The 23,956-nt window shown below is 43.8% G+C and overlaps 1 protein-coding gene across 2 annotated transcripts in view; it reads right to left on the bottom strand.

Annotated features, from left to right (window-relative positions):
• DPYSL3 (dihydropyrimidinase like 3) overlaps positions 1–23,956 on the bottom strand; it is a 110,455-nt gene that overhangs the window by 15,150 nt on the left and 71,349 nt on the right. For both annotated transcript variants that reach the window (XM_014854806.3, XM_070517245.1), the window contains 7 exons: positions 18,241–18,329; positions 13,902–14,086; positions 11,238–11,402; positions 9,038–9,099; positions 8,072–8,152; positions 3,965–4,033; positions 91–211 (listed from right to left, as the gene is read on the bottom strand). In XM_014854806.3, coding sequence (XP_014710292.3) covers positions 91–211; positions 3,965–4,033; positions 8,072–8,152; positions 9,038–9,099; positions 11,238–11,402; positions 13,902–14,086; positions 18,241–18,329 — 772 coding nt within the window. The remainder of the gene's footprint in view (positions 1–90; positions 212–3,964; positions 4,034–8,071; positions 8,153–9,037; positions 9,100–11,237; positions 11,403–13,901; positions 14,087–18,240; positions 18,330–23,956) is intronic.

Genomic DNA, 23,956 nt, shown 5'->3' with positions numbered 1-23,956 from the left:
CAAAGTAGGTACCATTTATAAAGGACAGCCAGGGAGGGAAGGAGCCACATGGTGTGTCAATGGCTCTGAGATCTTGAGAGCACAAATCACCTTTTTTCCTGGCTTGTGAGATGAGGTCGGCCGCACTCTTGCTCATGACCTTCGTGACGTAAAGAGGACAGTTGGTTTGGCTGGCGATGGTGATGGCACGGAACACAGCCTCAGCTTCCAGCTGCAAAAGAAAGTCCCCCGCAGTCAAGAGGAGCCTGAGCCTCTCAGAGGCCACGCCCCTGTGTCCACAAACTGGGAGCGCGGTGCAGCGCAGAGGCTAAGAGAGGATCTGGAGTTGGACGCCCTGGACCCGAATCTCAGCTCTACCACTCCCCAGCTGGGACACGTCACTTGGCTTCTCAGTGCCCCCGCCCCTCCCCTGTGATGTGGAGAGCAGGAGAGTGTAGCACAGGGTGGCTGCGTAAACGCAGAGCCTGGCATAGAGTAAGCCCTGCATCAACGTGGCGGGAGTTTCTCCTCAGCCTCTTTTCACTCCAGCGGGCATTTCTTAGACTAATAATTCCCAGGCTTCTCAGCACAAAGACTTCTTTGATTATCAATCTCCTCCATCCCACCCTAACGTAGAGTTCATGTTTTCAAATATGCTAACCAGCCCTGTTGCATTTATTAAGTAAGAAGTAACGAGTTTTCCCTTATTTTATTAACAAAGTTGGGTCTGAGAGCCAGGTCCTTCTCAAATGGCCTGGGGCTGAGTTCTGGTTCTGCCACTTGGAAGCTGGGTGACTTCAGCAGCCTTAGGCAACCTCCCCAAACCTCAGTTTCCTTGTCTGTAAAGTGGGGATAAGGACCTGACACGCATGGCTGTGGTGAGCATTAAAAGAGTTCATCAAAGTAAGGCAGGTAACCCATTCCCGGGACAAGGCAGTGTTCCCTGCAGGCTGGTTATTGGTGTCACCACTGATCACAGCCTCCATCTGGTGTGAGAGCCCGTGTTACCAGCCAAAGCCTGACTTCGTCTAATTTAGCCCAAGGCAGAGACGTTGGCATTTTTCCATTCCATCGGCAACAGTTCTTTTTTGGATGGCTAGCACATTCTGGTTAGACCCTGCAGCCCAACACTTTCAAGAATACCAAAAATAGCTTGCAGATGCCCAGCATTTGTCTAATGCAAACCAGTTACTGCCCGTGGTGGCTGTGGCTCAGCAGACAGACTCTACGGACTTGGCTGGTTCGGCTAGCGTCCCCCGAACTGCACTTTATTCCACATGGATGAGACCCTGGAGGGCCCGGACCACAAGTGAATGCAGTCACCTTGCTGAAGCACCCAGACTTCTGGAGTTCTGCAGTGGCGGTCACTGGCCTCGGGTTCAGCTCTCTGAACAGCATCACTCAAGACAGTATCTGGCTGTGCTCTGAACTGAAGAGGCTGGCTCCTTCTCTGCCCGTTCCTCCCTCTTCACACCTACGCTGACTGCTCCGGCCCCGCAGGACCTCAGTCCTGGCCCCTCTGATCTCATTCCCCGGCAGCCCTGCAGGTTTCTCAGCACCTTGACAACATGACTATCTTTGGAAGGTGACATCACCCTCCAACTTCACCCAAAAGGGCTTCCAGGGTTGTCGGGATCTGCAGCTGAGAGGCTTTCTACTAAAAAGGAGACGGGAACAGGGAGGAGGGTGGGGTGGAGGGGTTGAAAAAACAAACCAAGGAACAAAAATAGACTTTGCTCAGAAATCCCCTGGCTGCTGCTGAAGAGCTCTATCTTGCCAGCACATCTCTACAGTGACCAGCATTTAAGAAAAGTTTCACAAACAGTGCTGATCAGCCTGGCCTACTCGCACCGTGTAAACAAACTTCCAACACCATTGACCAGTGGGTTAACCTCTCTGAGCCTCAGATTCTTTATGTAACAAGAACACCGACCCCCTAGAGCACCGGCAAGGATACCTGGGATAATGCAATTAGCAAAGTACAGGGCGTCAGTACATACTGCATAGAAGGGGCCTGGTATAAAGGAGACAGACTTTTCAGGAATGCTGTGATTATAACCCCAATCACAAATTTTTCTTATTGAGGTATAATTGACATATAACACTATATTAGTTTCAGGCGTACAGCGTAATGATTTGATATCTGTACATATTGCAAAATGATCATCACAAGTCTAGTTCACATCTGTCACCACAGTTACAAAATATTATTCTTGTGATAAGAACTTTTAAGATCAACTTTCAAAAATGCAATACTGTATTATTAACTGTAGTCTCCGTGCTGTGCTTTACATCCCCGTGACCTATTTATTTTATAGCTGGAAGCTTGTACGTTTGACCATCTTCATTCGGTTCCCCAACCCCCAGCCCCTGCCTATGGTAACCACCAATCTGTTCTCTGTATCTATGAGAGCCTGTTTGTTATTTGTTTGTTTTTTAAGATTCCACATATAAGTGAGATCCTGTGGTATTTGTCTTTCTCTGTCTGATTTATTTCACTTAGCATAATGCCCTTAAGGTCCATCCATATTGTTGCAAATGGCAAGATTTCATTCTTTTATACGGTTGAATAATATTCCATATTATATTATATTGTATTATATTATATATGTATATATATATATATATATATATATATCACATTTTCTTCACCCATTGGTGGACACTTAGGTTGTTTCCATATCTTGGCTCTTGTAAATAATACTGCGGCATACATAGGGCATGTAGATATCTTTTCAAATGAGTGTTTTCGTTTTCTTGATAAATATCCAGAAGTGGAATTGCTGGTAGTTCTATTTTTAATTATTTGAGGAAGCTCCATATTATTTCCCATAGTGGCAGCACCAGTTTACATTCCCATCAACAGACAAAATTATAAACTATTTCAACTGTCAATAAATTAAGTTTCATGAGACAAAGGAGTTTCTGGGGTACTGACAAAGTTCTGTTTCTCCAGCTGGGTGCTAGTTACACAAGTGTATTCAGTTCGTGAAAATTCATTGTACCTTTATGACAGGAACACTTTTCTCTATGTCTGTTGCATTTTAATTTTCAAAAAGATTCTAGAAGAGCTGGGTGATGGGAAGACAATCATTTCTGGTTCTGACTCCTTCTTCTACCTGTTGGACAGCGTGGGGCTTGGAATGACAACAGGAACAGGGTTCTCTTTGCTGACATGGAGGGCCTTGAATCTGCTCCAGGCGCCAGACCCAGGCTGGTCTCCCAAAGCCAATATGCTCTCAGCCAAATGGGCAGCCAGTTCCCAGCTCTGTACCCTGCGCCAGCAGCTGAACTTGTTGACATCCCAGAGACATGGAATCAGCCACTAGTTACTTTTCTTTCACTCTTCAGCTGCTAAGTACAGCTGCTAATCAGCATTCATTTTACACGTGGGAAACTTCCATACCTGGATGCAATCATCACCTTCCACAAATCAAGAGATATAATGCCTATGAAAAACCCACTCAACCTCCTATCCATATGGCCGATATTCTGCAGGACTCAAAATATATTACGGAATAAGGGAGTAAGTGGAAAGTCTGGAGATTCACACTGATTAAGAAAGGATTTAGATATTGACCACTCCCAGTGGATAACTGAGTACACTCCAACTTGCGATATCTTGAAAGAGATTACGGGTCAGAAGTAAGCATTTCCCTTACATTCTTTTCTAATTTTCTCAGGGGCTCTTGAGTCAGAAGTGGTTTTTGGAAGAAAGGTTCCAATTTTGCTGTCTGGTATTCATAGTCTCCCCACCTTTCAGCGATGTTTGTTCATACCCTGTGTGTGCGTGTGCCCAGGGAAGGTAGGCTGAACGCAAACCCTCCAAATCTAAAACGAGCAGCAGGCCATAAGCGAGGCTGCTGGGGATTGTGATAATGGGAATCTCTGGGAAGAAGCTGGTAAAAAAAAAAAAAGAGGCTCCACTGCTACCTCTTCTCTCTCCCTCCCCGCCTCCTCCCACCCCCATCTCCCTGCAGCTTACCTCCTCTGGTCTGCTCAGTACATGGCCTTCTGGGCCAGTGATCCCCATTTCCAACATCCGAGTTTGCTCCTAGAATGAAAAGAGAATAGAGAACAGTTTTTTACATGAGCTCAAATGAGGTTTGGAAAAATCATGCTGTATGTTCTAATCTAGAAATGTGTTCAAGGGAAGAAAAAGAATAAAATGTGTACGTTGAACAAATTTGTTAATTCTGTATCTGAAATTGCAAAATAGGGTAGAGTCTTAACTAAAAGGAGAAAAAACATTTAAGGGTGGCTTGCTTTTATTAAAAGGAAGACAGTCTGTTAGAGTATCAGGGTTTTTTTCTACATTATGCATCGTCACACCAGTTCCTTTATTCTTCATTTCTTTCAGATGCAGATACCTCCAAAAGAACACTCCCTTAACTCTGTTTGCTTACTCAATCATGCATTTTAAAACCCATTCATTTAATAAAATGTACTGAGTATCCGCTTCATGCCAGGCTCTAGGTCAAGTACTTGAACGAAGGCAACAGGGCCCCTGACTTCAACGGGGCCTGCGGTTTAGTGATACATTTCCCAAAGTCTGGTCCACCCACCACCTACAACAGAATCACCTGGGCTGCTTTTGCAGCCGTGCAGATGTCCGGCCCCCTCCAGGCCTACCAAGTCAGAAAATGTGAGGTTAAAGCCTAAGAATTTGCATTTTAATAAGCTCCTCAGGCTTTTTTATGCTTTAAATTTATGACTTAAATAAGTGAATTCAGAATTTAACCACAATATAATGCCTCTAAACAGCATTACCTGAGTTAGCCTTTTGGTTAAATTCTATTTAATTACATCATAGACATGGCAGAACTGCCTACTCCTGGCTGACAGCTAAATTGCTCAGACCTCAGGCCAGCTTTCTGGAAGAAGCAGGTGGCTGGGCAGTGAACACACATGTGGGTTAATTGGAACTGGCACAAATCCTAAGCCACCATATCTACAGTTTTGCTGGCATTCACTCTCAAATGACGAAGGCCAGTTCCCATGAACCTCTGCACCAGTGATACGAGAGATGAAGGAGAGTGAACTGAACAACCTTGTCTCACTTCGAAACCATGAGATGTTTAGAAAGGAAGGGATTCCTTCCACCTGGAAAAGAACTATTTTTTATTGTTTTTTTTTTTTTTTTAAAGCTGAGGCCCTCTTTTTTTTTTTTTTTAAAGATTTTATTTTTTCCTTTTTCTCCCCAAAGCCCCCCGGTACATAGTTGTGTATTCTTCGTTGTGGGTTCTTCTAGTTGTGGCATGTGGGACGCTGCCTCAGCGGGGTCTGATGAGCAGTGCCATGTCCGCGCCCAGGATTCGAACTAACGAAACACTGGGCCGCCTGCAGCGGAGCGCGCAAACTTAACCACTCGGCCACGGGGCCAGCCCCTGTTTTTTGTTTTTAATAATGTAACTTTTTTAAAGAGGAGTAGGAAGAAAGATGCATTTACTATAAGCAACCACGAGAAGTAAAGCTGTCATTGTCTCCAGCTTTATAGAATTCGGACCGAAGTCAGAGGCTGATTTTTCCAGCAAAGTACCTCCACTTTTCATTCTTACTGTTCCGTTTATGGAAACTTGGACTGAATAAATTTCTTTCAAACTCTAGTGAGCTTCCACTCTGAATCACCTCCTGAAGTCACACAAGGGTTGAGCTGGCCAACTAAAGCATCTTCTGTCTTCTATGACACTGTCACTTCTATCTTGTTAAGAGTGCTAGGACAACACACAGGAGGGAGCTCGCTCGAGCAGTGGTTTCCAAGCACATTCGAATCACCAGGGGACCTTTTCAAAATACATTTGCCTGAACCCTACTTCTGACCTCCTGACTCAGAATGTCCGCAACCAGGAGAATCCCGGGAATGGGTCTCTAAGCTCCGCAGGTGATTCTAATGCATTGCTCATGCTGGGAAGTCCTGTTCTAAAAGCCACGGTGTCCCTACAGCTGGAAGATTAAGAGTGTCACGTAAAGACCCATCGATGCCACCTTACATGAATGGGGGAGCAGTGGGCAGTTTGAGGCACTCATCCTGCTGTTTGGTCATGGCACAATTTTGTTTGCTCCACGAGGAAAGGAACCCTGTCTTTTTCATCTTCCCTCTCCAAAGCTTGGCACATAGCAGGCGCTCAATAAATATTTGTTAGATGAATGGCTAAAGACGCTGTACTCTCAGACTGTCCTGCCAGCTTGAAACTTTTGAAAATTTCCCTTGTGGGTACCCATAGGAAGTATTTCTTCTTGCTCTTTAGTCCCTTTTGCATAAAGTGGAGTGAGAAACTGAGTACAGCAGCTGCCTTCATTTAGACTATGTGATCAAATCTTTCACCTCAAGCTGAATTTAATAAACACACACAAGAAATTCATCCAAATGGAAAAAATGCCCTTATTCTTTTCCTGACCGAGAACAGATCTTCCCAAGGAAGGGAAGGGTGGAGGTGGGGGGAAACCAGGGAAACTTCTGTGCTAAGGAGCCACAAGAGGAAGCTAGAAAAGGGGCCCATTTGCCTCCACAGGGATCAGAATGAAGAAGCAGGTTTCGTTTTTAGGGCATCTGGAGGGAGGGCTGGGACCTCTGGCTGCTGCACTGAAAATCTGGAGAAAGGGCAGGAGTGACAGCTCTGACACCACCAGGAGGCCTCCCATGGGAGCAAGGCATTTGGACCCTCTTTGGAAAATGATTTCATTATATCTGGGTGTGTGGGGGACTTGGGAGAAGGCTGTCAGGCGCCTGACTAATTAACCTCTTTGGTCATAAGCAAGAGGAAACTGCACACTTAGCTTCCCTCCCCCACTAGCGAGATAATGTTCAGAGTCTGCAATTCTAACAGCTGGAGCCCTGCACTGCTGGGGCGCTGCCTCTCCGGGAGGCCTGCAGCTAGATTGATGGAGCAAGGGGCCTTTGATGCACCATCTCTGGGCAAAGATGCCTACCAAGGCACATCACATTAGGGGTTAAGAGTTTGTTCTCCTAGGTGTTGTCTGTGATCCTTGGGCTGGTGACCTAATCCTTCTGAGCCTCAAAGTTCTCGTCTACAAAACAGGGAGGGTGGCAGCCATCTTTAAAGGGTTGGGTGAAGATCAAATGAGAACATACACTTACAGTCCTGGTACACAGCAGGAGGTGCTCACCAAATTACCTACTGTTAGATGCTCACAGGCCTGAGATGAACGTCGGCCTCAGCATTGTTCCCACACCCCTGCTGATCACACTCACCAAGTCCTGGACAACTTCTAAAATGAAGACACAGCCCAGCACTTGGGAGGTATGGATGCATCTGTTTTGGCTCACCTCTACAGCCTAGTGCCTGGCACAGAGCGCTCAGGAAATACTCTTTGAAAGAATGAATAATGAGTTCTTGTTGTTAATGTTATCAAATGGACTAAGAGAGCTCACACTCGTTTCTGGCTGCCTCCTCCTAGCGGAAGCCAATCATGAACATTTCTGAGATAAACAAAACTCTAGCTAAGACACATCTGTGCATCTAGCCCATTAGGCAACCCAGGAGATGGAGAGAGAAGTGCTGTCTGCTTCCTTACAGATGATCACTTTGGGCCTTGGGGCCTCACTTTCATCACTCTTTCCTCAAGTTTCTCAATATGATTTCGAGGAAACCAGTGGGACGTCTGATCCCCACAAGACCTAAATTCTTTATTATCTAAGGCCGTGAGTTCCGCAGTCCTGGATCAGATGTCTGGCTTCCGAGAAATGCTGCCTTAGGGTTTTTCTTCAGGACAGAGAATGTCACAAAGCTTACAGTCATTTTCAAAACAGCATCAGCAATGCTCTCTCACTCAAGGGCCCTATTTGAAAACCTCCTCTTCCAGGATGCCTTTTCCGATTCTCCAGAATGGTCAGACTTCTCCCTGTTTTACAGCATCTTCCCCTCTCCACCTCACTTGTCTACATTTCCCCCTTTCTTTCCTCCTCCTAGACTGTGAAGCCCTTAGGGCAGGTTCTGTTTTTAGCAGAGTAGTTATGAGGGGGTCTTGCATATATTGGGAGCTCAAGCAACAGTGAAGAAATGAGGAAGCAAATGGAACGCCACCCCGAGCGCAGGCAGAAAGCGCACTTCAGGGAGCTGCAGCGTGTTACCTGGGCAATGATATCCCCATTCTCAGCATGAACTTGAGCAATGGCTCCCAGCTCTCCCAGACAGGTGAAGATCTCATAGAGCTGAAACAGAAATGAGTCTTTGTCACCTTCACAAGCCACTTTGAGCAAGCTCACATAAGGGCCAATTACTAGAGCCAGAGCTAAAACGAATGGGATAAACCAGAGAAAATAAGTGACCAGGGCAGAAATATACAGACTAAAACAGGCACACCAAAAGAGGAGCACTAATCCCAGGACACTGCAGGAAGCTGTCTCTATAAAGAACTCATCGTGTCTCCGAGGCAGAGAGGGCAAATATGGAGCAAAGTGCTACCAACTCCTCTACTCTGCCTCCCACACACACATTTTAAGTGGAATTATGTCCCACTGAGCTGAGATAGAGTTTCAGAATCCTTCTCAACAAATGTTCCCCAAAGCCACCACAGCCTGGCCAGAAGCTAACACAAAAGCTTGAAACCTCATCTCTTAACCTGCCTTCATCTCCTCACCAGAAGGTATGGGAATTCATTTCTGTATTTCCTCTGAAAACTTGAGATTTGTCTTAAACAAACACATCCCATGAATTTCTTAGGGAGAAAGGTGGAGGCAAGCTGGTACGATTACCCCAAACAGCAAAGGGCCCTCCTCAATCCTGCAAGGCTGAGCACCTCACCCCTTCACTGAGCTCACGAAGGGTTTGGGGGTCATTTGGTAAATGGAGATTCAGGCATGCCCTTCCTCTGGTCCTTTTGAGAAAGCCGCTGCCAGTGGGAATCCTAATTCCCTGTCTGCCTTGCCATGGGCACCCTGCCCATTACCTTATTTAAAGTGCAAGGGCTTCAAGAAGCACTCTTGCCCAGTGGTCTCCCACAGTGACCACAGTGACTCATGTTCAAAGAGCCAAGGTCATCGGCAACAACAGGAAACCATCCCGATACCCCAAACCACACAGCAATGGGTTGTTACCTCCGTGTTGGACACTTGATACAAATCCTTATAGGCCATGTAAACCATGAAGGAGTTAACCCCTGCAAGAGAGGGAAGGGAGGGAAACGGGAAAAAGACAACATCATCACCACCACTCTCCATCCTTTCCTCCCCCTTCTATCGCCCATGGGGCCCAAGTGCATCACAAGCTCCCGTCCAATAGAAAGCAGATGCTTCTCATTCTCCAAGACTATTTGTCTACTTCCTCCTCTACCCCGTAAAATCAACAATTCCTATGATGTCATAGCAGAATGCTCTCTTCTTCTGTGCCCCTTTCTTGCCTCCCCTCTCCATGATTCCCCAGCCCAGAGGGTCAAGAATTTTCGAGATTGCTCAAGGAGGTATATATCATCGAGAATCACTGTAGCACAGTAGTTGTATTCACACACTGGAGTTGCACCACATTCTAGTTCAGTGAGCTTGGAATATCTAACCTCTTGAGCCTTGGTTTCCCCATCTGTAAGAGGAAAAATAACAATACCCTGCTTCATAAGGTAGTTGGAAACGTTAAATGAGATAACACACACAGAGCTCTCAGCAGCACATATTTGGTCTCCACCAACGCATCTCCCGGGATCAGCTTATTTCGCTATTCAATGAATGCTTGCTCTACACTAGGCCAGTGCAGGGTGCTGGATCTGAGAAGAGAACTAAGGTAGAGATCCGTCCTTGGGGAACGAACAGAGCTAATGGGCGGAAGTCAAGTTTCACCTTGTGCTTAAATATCTAAGTCATAAGGGTTATAAAGAGCCAGCCATTTAATTTTGCACCCAAAATAAACCATTAATATAGTAATTTACAGAAATAGGTGGAACTGGGGAACAGAGAGTCATTTTGAGGAAAGGAGGCCAATTTTGGTCTCCAACCATTAGGGCCATCTCAGCCCACAGGGTTCCAAGCCAAAAGTGGGCTGTAATTTGAGAAGCTCCCTCCCCAAAGTGGTTCAGCTCAGGGCAGTTTTTCCCAACACTACCCTTCCCACAAGCCTGTGTCACCCCCAGAATGACCCAGGCCCTTTGGGAAGGAGGTAGGTGTTAAAACCGTTCAATTTCCTACCCCAGTTGAGATACCCAGTGAAAGGACACACAAGAAAAAAGGGGGAGGGGATGATCTCACACTTCATATCAGGAAGATCTGGGCAGAGTTTGTGGGGTGAGGACAGGCATGGAGTGGAAACTCTTCTTCTAAGAGGTCATCCTCTCCCCTCCCACCCAGCGCACACTCTCTCCCACGGCACTCCTGGCATTTGCATTGAGACTGCTCATTGATAACAGTATTATAAAAATAAGTATTATAATAATTAGTATTATTAGTATTAGTACTACTATTATAGTCCCAGTACTATTATAATATAATTAGTCATATAATATTACTATTATAGTAATATTCTGCATCCTGGGGCGTTTATCCTGTTGCTCTTCACTGGCCTGCTTCTTTTTGCCTTGGATGCTTGGCAGAGGCCATTCTTTATATTTCCCTAAGTCCCCAGGCCGCCTCAGGATGCTGAGCACATGGCATGTCTGTGTGCACATCTTGGAGGTGGTGCGCACGTGTAAAATATCTGACAATCAAAACACAGAAGTAGAGACAGAAGACTCTAAGAAGACAATGGAAACTTACATCATGCACTCACTGAGAGGACACACACAACGAACATGTTTTCATGCTCTGGGCTCCTAGCTTGAGTACAAACACATCTTTGCTCCTTTTCTGAGGATGCCATTGTTACATAATAGCAATGGTTTGATCTTTGGAGTAAAAATGATAGAGGTTAAAAATTCCTAACCTAATATTCACCAGCCATGTGACCGTATGTAAGATGTTAACCTCTCCTGACCTGCGTTTCTTCCTCTGTAAGATGGACAGTATTGCAAGGAGGTGAAGAGCATGGACTTTGGTAGATCTACTGATTACTAGCTCTATGATCCTTGGCTACTTATTCTGAGCCTCAGGGTCTCCATGTGCAAAGCAAGGACAATCATCCCTATCTCATGAGGCCGCTGTCAGGGGTAAGTAAGATGGTATAAATAAAGAGACGGTGTCTGGAACACAGTGGGACCCCCACATCCAGCACTCATGCTCAAGCTTCCAGGCTCCAGCAAGGAGAAGTGACTCAAATGAGCGGATGGTGTGGGAAGGACAGGCAAGGGAGAAGGGAAGAGGGTGAGTGTGGGCCCACCTTTGTCCTTGATGAGGCTCTGCACCTCCTGCTTGACGCTGTCATTCCAGTGGGTGACGTCCACGTGCAAGGCGTAGTCACAGCAGCTCTTGCCATCGGCCCACTCCCGCCACTTCTCATAGGCCTCCGTCAGGCTGGACTCAGGCTCGGGCACCACGTGGTCAACTGAACGACAGAGGCCCCAGATGGGGGACTTACCGACATAGCCTTTGTTCCCCTCTGTGCGGGTCTGCTCCTGCTTTCTTAGTTGTGACTGCAAAGTCTCTATTTGCTGACATGGAATTAACTTTAGAAAGCGCTCCCTGGTGGTTTCAAGGTGGCTGATGATTTAACTGTCACTTAGCTATGTGACCTTGGGCAAATTACTAGCTTCTCTAAACCTCAGTTTTCTTGCCCTTAAAATGGGCAGGAAGTGGGGTGGGAGACAGGGTGTAACAGTACCTTCCTTCTAAGTTGGTAAAAGATTAAATGGGAAAATGCACGGCAAGTGCTTCACCTGATCCTGGCACACAGGTAAGTGCTCAGCTAACGTTAGCTGTCAACGAGTGCCTACTATTTGCCATTATTACCAGGACTGTGGGGAGTCATTGCTGGGGGTAAAAGTAGGATTGCCTTTTGTGGGCAGAAGGTGAGGTTTTAAAGTCATGAGAGGGCACAAGAGAGTGACATCCTTGTGCTTATTGTCATAGGAAAGAGCTGAGTGTTGGTTAAGGGAACCTCACACTAGGCTCACAGATCTTTTTGTCAAGAATATGGTTTCTTTGAGGCCCAAACCTACCCTTGCAGTACCTGCAACTGTGGATAATATTATTAAAAATAATAACATTTACACAGATAACAATAGTGACGATGAAGCAAAAGTTACACTCTTACAGTTCCCCCGGGCAGTTGAGGGAAAGTGTGAATTGGCACAACTTCCCTAAGAAGAATTTTGAAACAGATATCAAAAACCTTGATGTTTTTCACACCTTTACTCAATAATTATTCCCGTGCCTAAGAATTATTCCTAAGGAAATAAACATGGCTGTATGCTAAATTTGGGTTCTAAAGATGTTTACCACTGCAAACATTATATATTTATGTAAGCAAGAAACTGGAAATAAAACCTTTAGCAATAGAGAAGCTTGTTTAAATAAATAAATTGTGCTAACTTCATAAAATGGACATTAGGCACCCATTTTAAATGTGATAAAATAAAAACAAATGAATGGGAAAACATTCATGACATATTATTTGGTGAAAATGGTAGGCTAAAACAGTATGTCTATTATGATCCTGTTTTTGTTAAACAGGGAAAAAAAATAGCCAAATTATATATAACAGCGATGTGGGATTTATGGGTTTTTCTTTTCTTTTTGCATATCTAGGATTTTAAAATTATCTACGAAGGACATGTACACTTTTATGGTTCTTTGTACGCTTTTTTCTCTTGTCACCTCGAACTGTGACTTTCCTCCTGCTCCTTCCCGAAGGCAGAGATCAAGCATAATACACATGTCCAGGATGCTGAACTGGTCCAAATCCTTGCCCAGACGGCAGAAAGCCAGGCCAAGAGCAGTCATTTCCTCTGCCTTCTATCACAGGCAGCCCAAGTGCACTTATCGGAAAACAAACGCATGGAGCTACATTACTGATGCTTGGACCCACACCAGAGCCTTTGTGGGCAAGCAGCTGCTGAGAAGTCAGCTGGCTTCCTCCCTTCGGCTGGAGAAAAGCTTTGCTCTCCCTGAATTGCACCTTTTATGGCCTTGATGCAATTTTCCTGGGCGTCCACACCCAACTAGCTGAAGCTGAACCCTGCTAATGCTCCCATCAAACAGAAGCAAAAGACAGTGAATAATTCTCCAGCTCAGGCTGTTCTGTGTTCTTGGGTGGATGCATACGGTGTTAACATAAACAGGGCTCTTGCTGATCAAGTTTGGGAACATTTTTATTGGGATGGGACCAAATTCGTCAGGATTCCTTTGGGACAGGAAGGATTGCCCTGGAACGCTATCCATTCGGTAATCCAGTGGCATGCAAATCCCTAGGTTTCTTTGGAATTGCAATAATTACCAGTAAAAAAACAAAACAAAACAAGGGAAACCACCCCCACAGCTTGCCTAATCTTAAAGATAGGAATTGGTCAAAATACAGTGCAGACCAGATAACACTAAATGCCACTGCAGTCTACCAGTTTCTCAACAACTGCACGTCTCCATTACCATTCTCTCTGGGATGCTCTTAGCCTCATTTGCACTATTCTGCCTGTACTCTCTGCCTGCTTCCGCCTCAGACCCCAGCTGAAAGTGCTGAAATAACTTTGTGCCCACTATTTACAACTTTGAAGTCCACTTTCCCCAGTGACTGGCCCAGAGATGATAATTGCTGACTCCCCACCCATGGCACACCCAGCCCCTGCTCTAAGGCAGACAAGAGAGGACAGCTGTTTTCATGGTCATGAGCTTCATCCGTCTCCTCTCTGCAGTTAAGTTACAGGGAGCTGCCAATGTCCTCACTAAACCTGCTTTTCTCAGGTCCCATCAGGCAGAAAGTCTATAAATTGAATTGAGGGAAGTGTACAAGTTACCATCAGAGAGCACTGTGATTAAGACAGTAGTTAAATACTTGCTTCTAGGGACCACTTACACACTTTACATGTGCGTATAAAGTCAGGGGACTTACTGATCATGGTGGTGCCCCCCGCTAAGGCAGCCTTTGTCCCTTGGAAGAAGTCATCCACTGTGGTCATTCCCTTGTATGGCATCTGGAAGTGAGTGTGGACATCGATGCCTCCAGGGATCACCATCTTCCCATTGGCCTCGACGGTCTTCACTCCTCCAGGGACAATCAGATTGTCTCCAATTTGCCTGGTGAGACAGCAAAACAACTGGCAATTTAAAAGAACAACTTCCAAGAAGAACATAGTATTATAAGGATTCTAAACATTGTAACTTATATTTATCTAAGTCGTCTCTGCAAGTGATTTACAAGCTTAGCAATCTAGAAACAAATAAAGATAAGTACACATAGCGAAAACTTTTACAGACACAGAACAATCCAATATGCTGTTTGGTAGGACCATGTATCTGGCTTAATACTGTAACCCCAGTGGTTTGACAGAGTCTAGAATATAGGGTGTGTAATAAATATTTTTTTAAAAGTAAGCGTTTCTGTTATTCCTTTCATTTTGTTCTTTATTTAAGGGTGAGAAATAACATTTGGAGAAGGATCAAGAGTGTAAAATAATGAATCTTTAGGAGAGACTGGAGGAAGTAGTGAATCATTTAAAGAACAGATGTGTGAGCTTAGCTATCCTCTAAGTGGGTTCACCTGTAGTCCTAACAAAAGGCATCTGTCTGGGTCATTTCACACCTCAGGCTTCACTCGAAATTCCACTCTTCCCTGATTAATTTCTCTGTCAGTCGCAGCTGAAGGCAGACTCACAAAAGGGAAGTCAAAGATGCAGATGCCCTGGGCACCAGCTGCTTTTGTGCAGTCAGCACCTCAGTAGAAGCTTCAAACCAAGGAAGGTGATTATGACAACCTCCTCCAGACACAGCTTCCCCGAGGAAGGTTCAGAACATCCCAGGGAGGAAGAGCGGGGGGACTCAGGCAGGGAGAAAGGCGGTGAGTATCCCAGAGGCACACTACACAAAGCAAGCGACAAATACAACTACTCCTGGCACAATGTTACCTCACAGACCATCCCATGTTGCTTGGCTTACATCTGATTTCACATCCTCAGTTTAAATGGCCAGTTAAACTTATCCAATGTGAATTCCAGGTAGACCTATGACTCATAAGCCTCTCGGTGATCATCACACATCTCCTGCCTTGGGGATGCAAGTACCCCACAGCCAGTAGCATGAATACTTTCTCCTTTTGTTCACAGCCAACCAAGAAGGACACTCTCTTAGGGCAGTAAGAAGTCTACACTGGCCTGCCAAAATTCAAGTTCTACAACTAAAGCCAAGTATTCCTGACATCTCCAAGAGGGCAATTTCACCACAGCACCACTGGGCCATTCCAGAGCCACCACAATTCAAAACACACCGTGGAAAAAATGCAGCCTCTGGATTGTCACTCCACTCTCATCCAGATCCTGGCCAGCCATGCTCTCATCTTTCTCCTTCACTGATTTTCCTGTGAGGGAAACTGAGAACCACTGGCATGAAGAACTGCCTGGTCTGTGTGTGTGTATGTATGTTATGTTCCCACCATTTTGACAACTCATATAATACCGAGTCTGAAACAGAAATGCCTTCCCCCTTTTTTTCCACTGAACCAATCAAGGTCACATTAATCTTTGAAGGCTCACCTTCTATCTCCCCTCTTTGGTCAAGTTTCTACTGACAGCCAGGCCTAACAACGACGAGTGTCGCTCTGCCCTGGATATGGGCTATGTGGATTCACTATCTTGGCTCTGCTAGTTACCAGCTTTATGACTTTGGCCAAGTTACTTAACCTCACCATGTTTCAATTCCTCCATCTGTAAAATGTAATAAAAATGCCTCCTCCATAGGTTTCTTGTGTAGATTAAATGGTAATATGTGTTAAGCTCACAGAACACTGTTAGGCACATAAGAATTCAACAAATATCAGCTATTATAATTAACAACCATTCTAATCCCATATAGGCCTCTCCTTCCTGTTTCTCATGTCTTCTACTAATTTAATACTTGATATTTATATTATCTGGTAATATTATGTCCTTTGCATATATACAGATATCTCAGTTCCCCTAAAAGGCTGTAAGATCCCTGGGGGGAGAGAGCATGATAATTTGGGTCCCAATAATATCTACCAAGCATGTGACATAGCATGTGTCCAGTGGCTAGACTACTGCCTTGCACATAGCAGGCACTCCACAAATACTCACAGACAGGCAAAAAAACGCTGTAACAATTGGAGGAAACTATCTCTGTTTTTATGCTCTGTGAGTTAAGAATGTTTTTGGAGATATATAAAATTTCAGGATTGGATGAGGATTGTGTTTATCCGCTCTCTCTCCACCACCAACACACACATCTGATGGTTAAATTCTTTCTATAACATGCTTCCAGTCTCTTCCAACAAAGATGGCAAAAAGAATTCATTTTACATATTCAACTCTGGTAGTAGATGCCTGAATCACTGTGTGAAGATGGTTCCTGAGCCTGTAGTTAAGGCTCAACCGCAGAAAGTTCTGTGATCAACTAGTGTGCCTGCCATAAGCTCTGAAAAGAGGGAGAAGCATTAAGTACTAAATTTTTTTCCATCTCTAAAAATCTCTAAATGAGGGAACTCGCTACCTCCGAAGAGAGTCGACTATACACAATAATTTCGTAGCAAGGGAAAAATATAAAATCACTTGTGGCTTATATTTTGAAGAAATTATTGTTTCACATTGGTTAGCTTGCCTAGTGTTTCCATTTTTCCGACTTGTAATATGAAAAAGTATGTATGTAAATTGGCAAGGCAAGTAAACACGAATATCTTCATTCTTGCATTTGTTCCTTCATTCATTCATTCAACGTATTTGACTAATATATTGGCAAGTTATTTACTTTCTCTGATCTTCTTTCTCCTTATCTGAGAAGAAGGTAATAACAGTACTTATTTCATAGGATGGCCGGCAGGTTAAATGAGATAAGGCATGTAAAACATTTAACACAGTGCCTTGTACCTCCTACATACTCAGGGCAAGGTAGCTCTTATCAACGTCCTTCTGTACTAAGTACTGGGTTAAGTGCTGGGGATATGGAGATGGACAAGATATGGTCCTTGCTTTCAAGGGGGCCTATCAGTGTCAGAATTGCTGTGATTGATAAAAGCACATGGTGTTTTGAAAGGTCATAGGAGGGGAAGCTAGCCTAGATTTGGGGGCTGGTAAGGAATGTCTACCTACACAAAGTTAGATCTAAGGCAAGTCTTCAAAGATAAGTAAGAGATGTCCTATCACCAGAATCTTAAACTAGCCAACGAAGTTGAATAATATAAAAATAAAACTGAACAAAGCCAGAGATGGCTAATAGGATGGGTTGTATAAACCTGTCTTAGACAATACCTTATTAGTATGGGGCATACCTTGCTTTACGTGATTAAAGGCTATGTGTAGATCAAATCCTTTTTTAAAGGTCCTTATGTCAGGAACCTGCACATAAAGGTTACCTGGTTGTGCTGCCTACAGGCCCCCAACAGCATATCATTTTGTAAAGTAATTATACATCCCTAGGCATCTATTTGGAAATCTTGCCTGAAATGTATATTCTATCTGTTTTCTCCTCATCTAAGGCCAAGCTAAGTCAAGGTTTAATTTAAATGCTCTCTCCACCCCCAAACCTTCCTCTGAAGGGATTTCTCCCTTCTGTGCACTTCTAAATCACTTATCCTCATTTGAACTCCTTTGGTAACTATTACACAAGGCCTTTTATTTTTAGGGTACTGTAATTTGTGCAGATTTTTCAGTAACCTTAAAGATATGGTCACCTCTTCCACTTCTCCAAGATGCATGGAATGTCCATCAGTGCAGCTTGCACAGGGGCCCTCAGCATCATTCAGTTGATTGATTTTTTCACCTCATTCATGTAATCCAAGTGAACTAAGACTAGATCCTACTTCTTTTTTTTTTTGGTGAGGAAGATTCACTCTGAGCTAACATTTGTTGCCCATTTTCCTCTTTCTTTCCCTGAGCTAACATCTGTACCAGTTTTCCTCTATTTTGCATGCGGGTTGCTGCGACAGCACGGCTGATGAGTGATGTAGGTCCATGCCTAAGATCTGAACCCACAAACCCAGGCTGCTGAAGCAGAGCATACCAGACTTAGCCACTATGCCATGGGTTGGTCCCTAGCTCCCACTTTTAAGGGATTATGGCCATCCACACCAAAGGACTAAAATAAAGACTCACTTTGAAGGAGAAGGAGAAAGAAAACACAGAGAACCAACAGTCTAGGAAGCAGATAAGCAGCGAGCTTCTTTCTGAGCCTCTAATGAAGATAGAAAGTGCAAAAAGATAGAGAGAAGCACTCTACATACGTACTTTATTAAACCATCTTCCATGTAAATATCAGCATAAAAGGACTGATCATCGTTGACAATTCTGCCTCCCTTGATAAGAAGACGGTCACTCTAGAAAATAAGAAAAACATGAGTCATTCTCACAGCTGGGATTTCAGAGAAGAGCAGTCTGCCAAAGCTTTCTCAATTCATTGTTCTAGAGGTCTAGTAGGAACACTTTTACTCCAGACATCTGCGTGCTCAGTGCACTCAATATTTGAACTGGGTGTATTTGTTGCGGATCCAGCCTTTCTTGTTTGCCCTTAATTCAAATTATTCTGGAGTTTCACCTCTTGCTTCTGCAACCTATCATAGCCACTCAGAAACATAGCTACTTGAGCAAAGACATTCTTTATATAATCTTTTCTGGTTCAGTAAGCACTAAATATTTTCAGTGGGATAACACATACCTCAGTGCCTAGCACCCATCTACTACTCTGTTGGCACTCAATCGTGATTCTCAAAAATAGAACTTAGGATCAGGCATATAATGAAATAGACTTTAAAAGTTTCTATAATAAGGGGCAGGCCTGGTGGCACAGTGGTTAAGTTCACACACCCTGCTTCAGTGGCCCAGGATTCAGGGTTAGCATTCCAGGTGCAGACCTACACATTGCTCACCTACACACCTACACATGAAGCCATGCTGTGGCAGTGTCCCACATACAAAATGGAGGAAGAGTGGCATGGATGTTAGCTCAGTGACAATCTTCCTCAAGCAAAAAGAAGAAGATTGGCAACAGATGTTAGCTCAGTGCCAATCTTCCTCACCAAAAAAAAAAGTCTTTATAATGAGATGGGGGTCATGTTTTGTTTAAAATTCAGGATACTTTTACATGTATACAAAGTTGTGGAATGTATAAGAAAACCACTTAATGAAAAAAAGACAAAATATCTACGGAGAAACTATGCAGGATTCATATTTGCTTCATTATACTCAATATTTCTCACATTTTCTGAAATGTATTTCTTTATTGTTTTTGTTATAAAATATTGCTCTTCTTATGAGAAAACTCTTTTTAAAAATTTTAACTTAGATGACGTTTGGATAAATAATCCAACTGGAAACAACACACATATACTCCAAGGTTATTGATAAAATATAAACATATATTTTATACATAAGTCAGAAGAGGAACAAATCAGTGTCAGCTTTAGAGATCACAGATTTCATTAAATGAATGAAGCTTAGGCTGCAGCATGCGGGACGGGTGCAGCTTTGTTGGGGTCATGAGGGAGATCAGAATTCTCAGGAGCCTGGATGAGTAGAACCACAGCATGAAAAAAGAATGGTGGGCTGGAGTTTGTTTAGAATTCAACTTACAGACTTCAACTCCATCTATCCATCCATCTACCCATCCATCTATCCACCCATCCAGCTATCCATCCATCCATCCATCATTCATCTACCCTCCCATTCAGCAAATAATTATTTAATATTTACTACTAAACAGGTAGGGAGGGTACAGTTGTGAATGAGTCACATGGGGTCATTGCATTTATGGAACTTATAGGGGAAGTCTGACAATAAAGAAAGAAAGTCAACAAAACAAATAAAACAATATGAAATTGTATTATGTGTCACAAAATAGAGGGTAGTAGGGCTTGTTTAAATAGAGGCTGGAAAAGGTCTTTTCAGGGAAGATCTAATTTAGATGGGGCTGGGGATGGATGCCTGCGGGCAGAAGGAATAGCGTGTACAGAAGCACTGAGGTAGAAATAAGTTTTGCTTCTTTGAAAATTGGAAAAAGATCAGTGTGGAGGGAGCTTAGGGATCAAGGAGAGAAGTGGCATGAGATGAGGTTGGGGTGTAGCACTGGCTTTCAAGAGGATACAGGTTTTATGGGGAAGGAAGCCCCACAAACAGGCTGACTTCTGGCTTCAGAAATAAGAGAGCATGTAGGGGCCGGCCCCGTGGTCGAATGGTTAAGTTCACATGCTCCGCTTCGGTGGCCCAGGGGTTCGCTGGTTCGGATCCTGGGCTCAGGCCTAGTACCACTCATCAAACCATGCTGAGGTAGTGTCCCACACAGCAGAACTAGAAGGACCCACAACTAGAACATACAACTACATACTGGGGGACTTTGGGGAGAAGAAGAAAAAAAAAAGATTGGAAACAGATGTTAGCTCAGGGCCAATCTTTAAAAACAAGAAAAGAAAAGAAAAGAAAGAAGAGAGTGTGAACAGCACCCGAAAATGAGAATTGAGCCTACGGTTCCACGTGGGATCTAGCAAATTACCACTTAGTTTCTCCTGCTTCCAAGGTATTGCGTGAGAATAAGAAATTTCATCATGCCATATTGTCAGGGGAGAGGATTTTAAAAAGATACACATCAATGTGGCATTTAGAAAAAACCTATCTATGTGGCAAGCAAGATGCGCTAATGAAGTCAAATACAAACTCCCACCACACGTGATCTACAAGCCCCTTGCGGTCTGGCCTCTGTCTGTACGTCCCCCTCACCGCCATTTCTATCATATATTAGCTCATATTTTATACAGTGGCAAAACTAAGAAATATGTAGTTCTTCTCACCTATCAGGCTCTCTGGCCACTAAGCCGCTGCAAAGATGTTCTCTCTGCCTCCTCTTATGTGCACCTGGCATCCGACAACCTTCTTCTCCTTTGTCAGGCCTCCAGTCAAAGGGTTTCTCCATGAAGACGTTACCTGACTTTCCAGAAAATTTCACCTGCCCCCATTGCAATTTAGTTCAAACAATTATAATGATCTATAATAGCTGGTTTATTGTACAATTGTCTCCTGACTAGAACAAAGACTCCTTTAGTCTTGGAACCATGTGTCTTTTGATCTTTTTACGTTAGTTCCTGGAGCCCATTCTAGACAGCTGTTAAATATTGGTCAAATGAATGGGTGAAGGGTGGGACACAGGAGGGTGTATTATATTAGTATGATGGAAAGGCCATCTGAGTCAGAAAATTATGTGAAGTGGCCAGAAAATGGGACTTTTAAGGAAAAAAATGTTTTTAATTGAAGGTTATTGTAATCTACTGTTTTAACAGTAATTGCAAAATTATAGGAGGCAGTCCTAGGACTGTGCTTCCCAAACTAGGGTGCACATTAGAAAAATACAGATTCCCTGGCCCTGCCCTAGGCCACTAAATCTGTATTTTATAAGCTCCATCAGTGGCTCTTATACAGCCATCAGCCAGCCCAGCACCAAGTCACAGACCAGCATCTGGAACCACTGCCCCAGGCACACTTCTATGTGTCTGGGAAGGCAACAGAAGCATCTCCAGCAGGAGCTTCATAATACAATAATCTTGGTAACTATAAGAGTTCCCTCTCATAGCTCAGTGCTTTTCTGATGTTCTTTATCTTTCCAGCAAAGAGCTGAAGTATGCTAGTGTTTGGAAAGGAGCCAGTGGCTGCCTGAACTGAGTCCAGCTATGAAATATGACCATCCTCCTGCCTAGGGACACCCAAACCTGAGCCACTGGAATGATCATCACTTCTTTCAACAAGCATCAAATGTCAGCAAAGGGGCAAAAGCTATCTCAGGCCCCATGTACATCAGGGGGATAGTAAGAGGTGATCCAAGTGGAATTAACATCATTGAGATGGCATCACTGGAAACTCTTCAAATGCTGATTAAACAAATCTTCTCTGGTTCAATAATCAAGAGTCCAGAGTGCAAAGATGAATTATAGGCCTGGCGTAGCCTTCAGAAATGGGAGTAATAAGACCTCTGCTCTATGGTCTATAGTATTAATATTATTATTTGTCATAGATATCCAAACCTTAACTCAGAGAGCTCAAACAAATGCTGCCCTTGGGGGTCCTCAGCTTATCCTCCTAACTTTTATTAAAGTGGTTAATAAAATTGCTTTATTAATTTGAACTCTTCCCATGCATGTGGGACCCACTACAAAGGGCAGGCTAGGCAAACTGCCATCAGACACAGAAGAGTCTGAAAGGTAAGTCTTGGGCTTGGCATTGAAAATGATGTAACTTCTGACCCCTCCCAGGCCCTATAAAACCAAACCTCACTGGTTCCAGGTTACAAAACATCCTTGTCTGTGAATAAGGACCAGCCTTATAGAGTAAGACACGCTAGGGTCAAAACCCAACAAGGCAAACAAATCTGACAGCTATGATTAAAAGTCATCCTCACTGTGGAGAGAAGGGAACCCTCATACACTGCTGGTGGGAGTGCAAACTGGCGCAGCCACTATGGAAAACAGTATGGAGTATCCTCAGAAAATTTAGAATAGATCTACCATATGATCCAGGTATTCCACTGTTGAGTATTTATCCAAAGAACTTGAAAACACAAATACATAAAGACACATGCACCCCCACGTTCATCGCAGCATTCTTCACAATAGCCAAGACTTGGAAGCAACCTAGGCACCCATCAAGGGATGAATAGATAAAGAAGATGTGGTATATATACACAATGGAATACTACTCAGCCATAAGAAATTATGAAATCCAACCATTTGTGACAATATGGATGGATCTTGAGGGTATTATGCTAAGAGAAATAAGTGAGAGGGAGAAAGTCAAATACCATATGATCTCACTCATAAGTAGAAGATAAAAACGACAAACACATAGCAACAGAGATTGGATTAGTGGTTACCAAAGGGGAACGGGGGAAGGAGGAGGGCGAAATGGGTAATTAGGAACATGTGTGTGCTGATGGATTGTAATTAGTCTTTGGGTGGTGAACATGATGTAATCTACACAGAATTCAAAATATATTACAACGTACCCTTGAAATTTATATAACGTTATAAACCAATGTTACTGCAATAATAAATAAATAAATAAAGGTCATCCTCAATGACGTTAGAAAGGACTGGTGAAGGGGGCTTTGTGGGACGCTCCATTTTCTGTTCCTGGCAGCTGAGGCTGTCAAGCATCCATGAGCTAAGGCCCAAGAAGGTAGAATGGTCTAGTTTGGAGCCTACCAATGTTTCTCATGTAATGATATATATAAAGAATGATGTATTTCTAGCGCACACTGGGGTAATCTGGAGGGTTCTGGAACCCCAAATGAAGGTATTCCAAGCCTGAAGCAACCAGCTGAGGACTTTGGCTGCCTTAGACCCTGCACAGCCGCCCAGGGCTGGGTGTGGCAAAGTCTTGCAGCCCAGAGGGTACCAGGCATACCAGCAGGCAATGCTGGGTTCAGCTGGGTTCTCCCACTACTCGGAGAATCAGGCAGATCACTTAACTAGGTGTGTGACCTTGAGTTAGGACTTAACCTCTCAGAACCTCAATTTTTTTATTTACTCAGAGTGGATAATAATACCTAGCTCACCTCACAGGATGGCTGCCAGGAATAAACAAGGGGGGGAAAGTATGTGTGTATGTATGTATGTACACATAAATATATATAAAAATCTAGCTTGCAGTAAACACCTCTAAATATTAGTTATATTGATTCCACTCATATTATTTACCGTACTTTAAGCTTTTTTAAAAGCCTTAAGTTAAGAAATATATTGGAGAGGGACTATTGTTCCCATTTCCTACATGGGGAGATATACACAGAGAGGGAAGTGACTTTCTCCAAGTGACAGCGTTGACTAGTTCCAGTTGGAAGCAAATCCAGGTCTCCTACCTCTTAGCATTGGATTGATTTCCATCTGAGGCCACTGTATCAATGGTCCTTAAACCTTATGACAAGTGGCTCTTTCTGACAGGGCTCTCTTTTCTGTTTGATACTGAA

Source organism: Equus asinus, chromosome 9 (assembly GCF_041296235.1).
Source record: "Equus asinus isolate D_3611 breed Donkey chromosome 9, EquAss-T2T_v2, whole genome shotgun sequence".
Lineage (NCBI taxonomy): Eukaryota > Metazoa > Chordata > Mammalia > Perissodactyla > Equidae > Equus > Equus asinus.
This window is presented reverse-complemented; position numbering and strand designations above follow the sequence as displayed.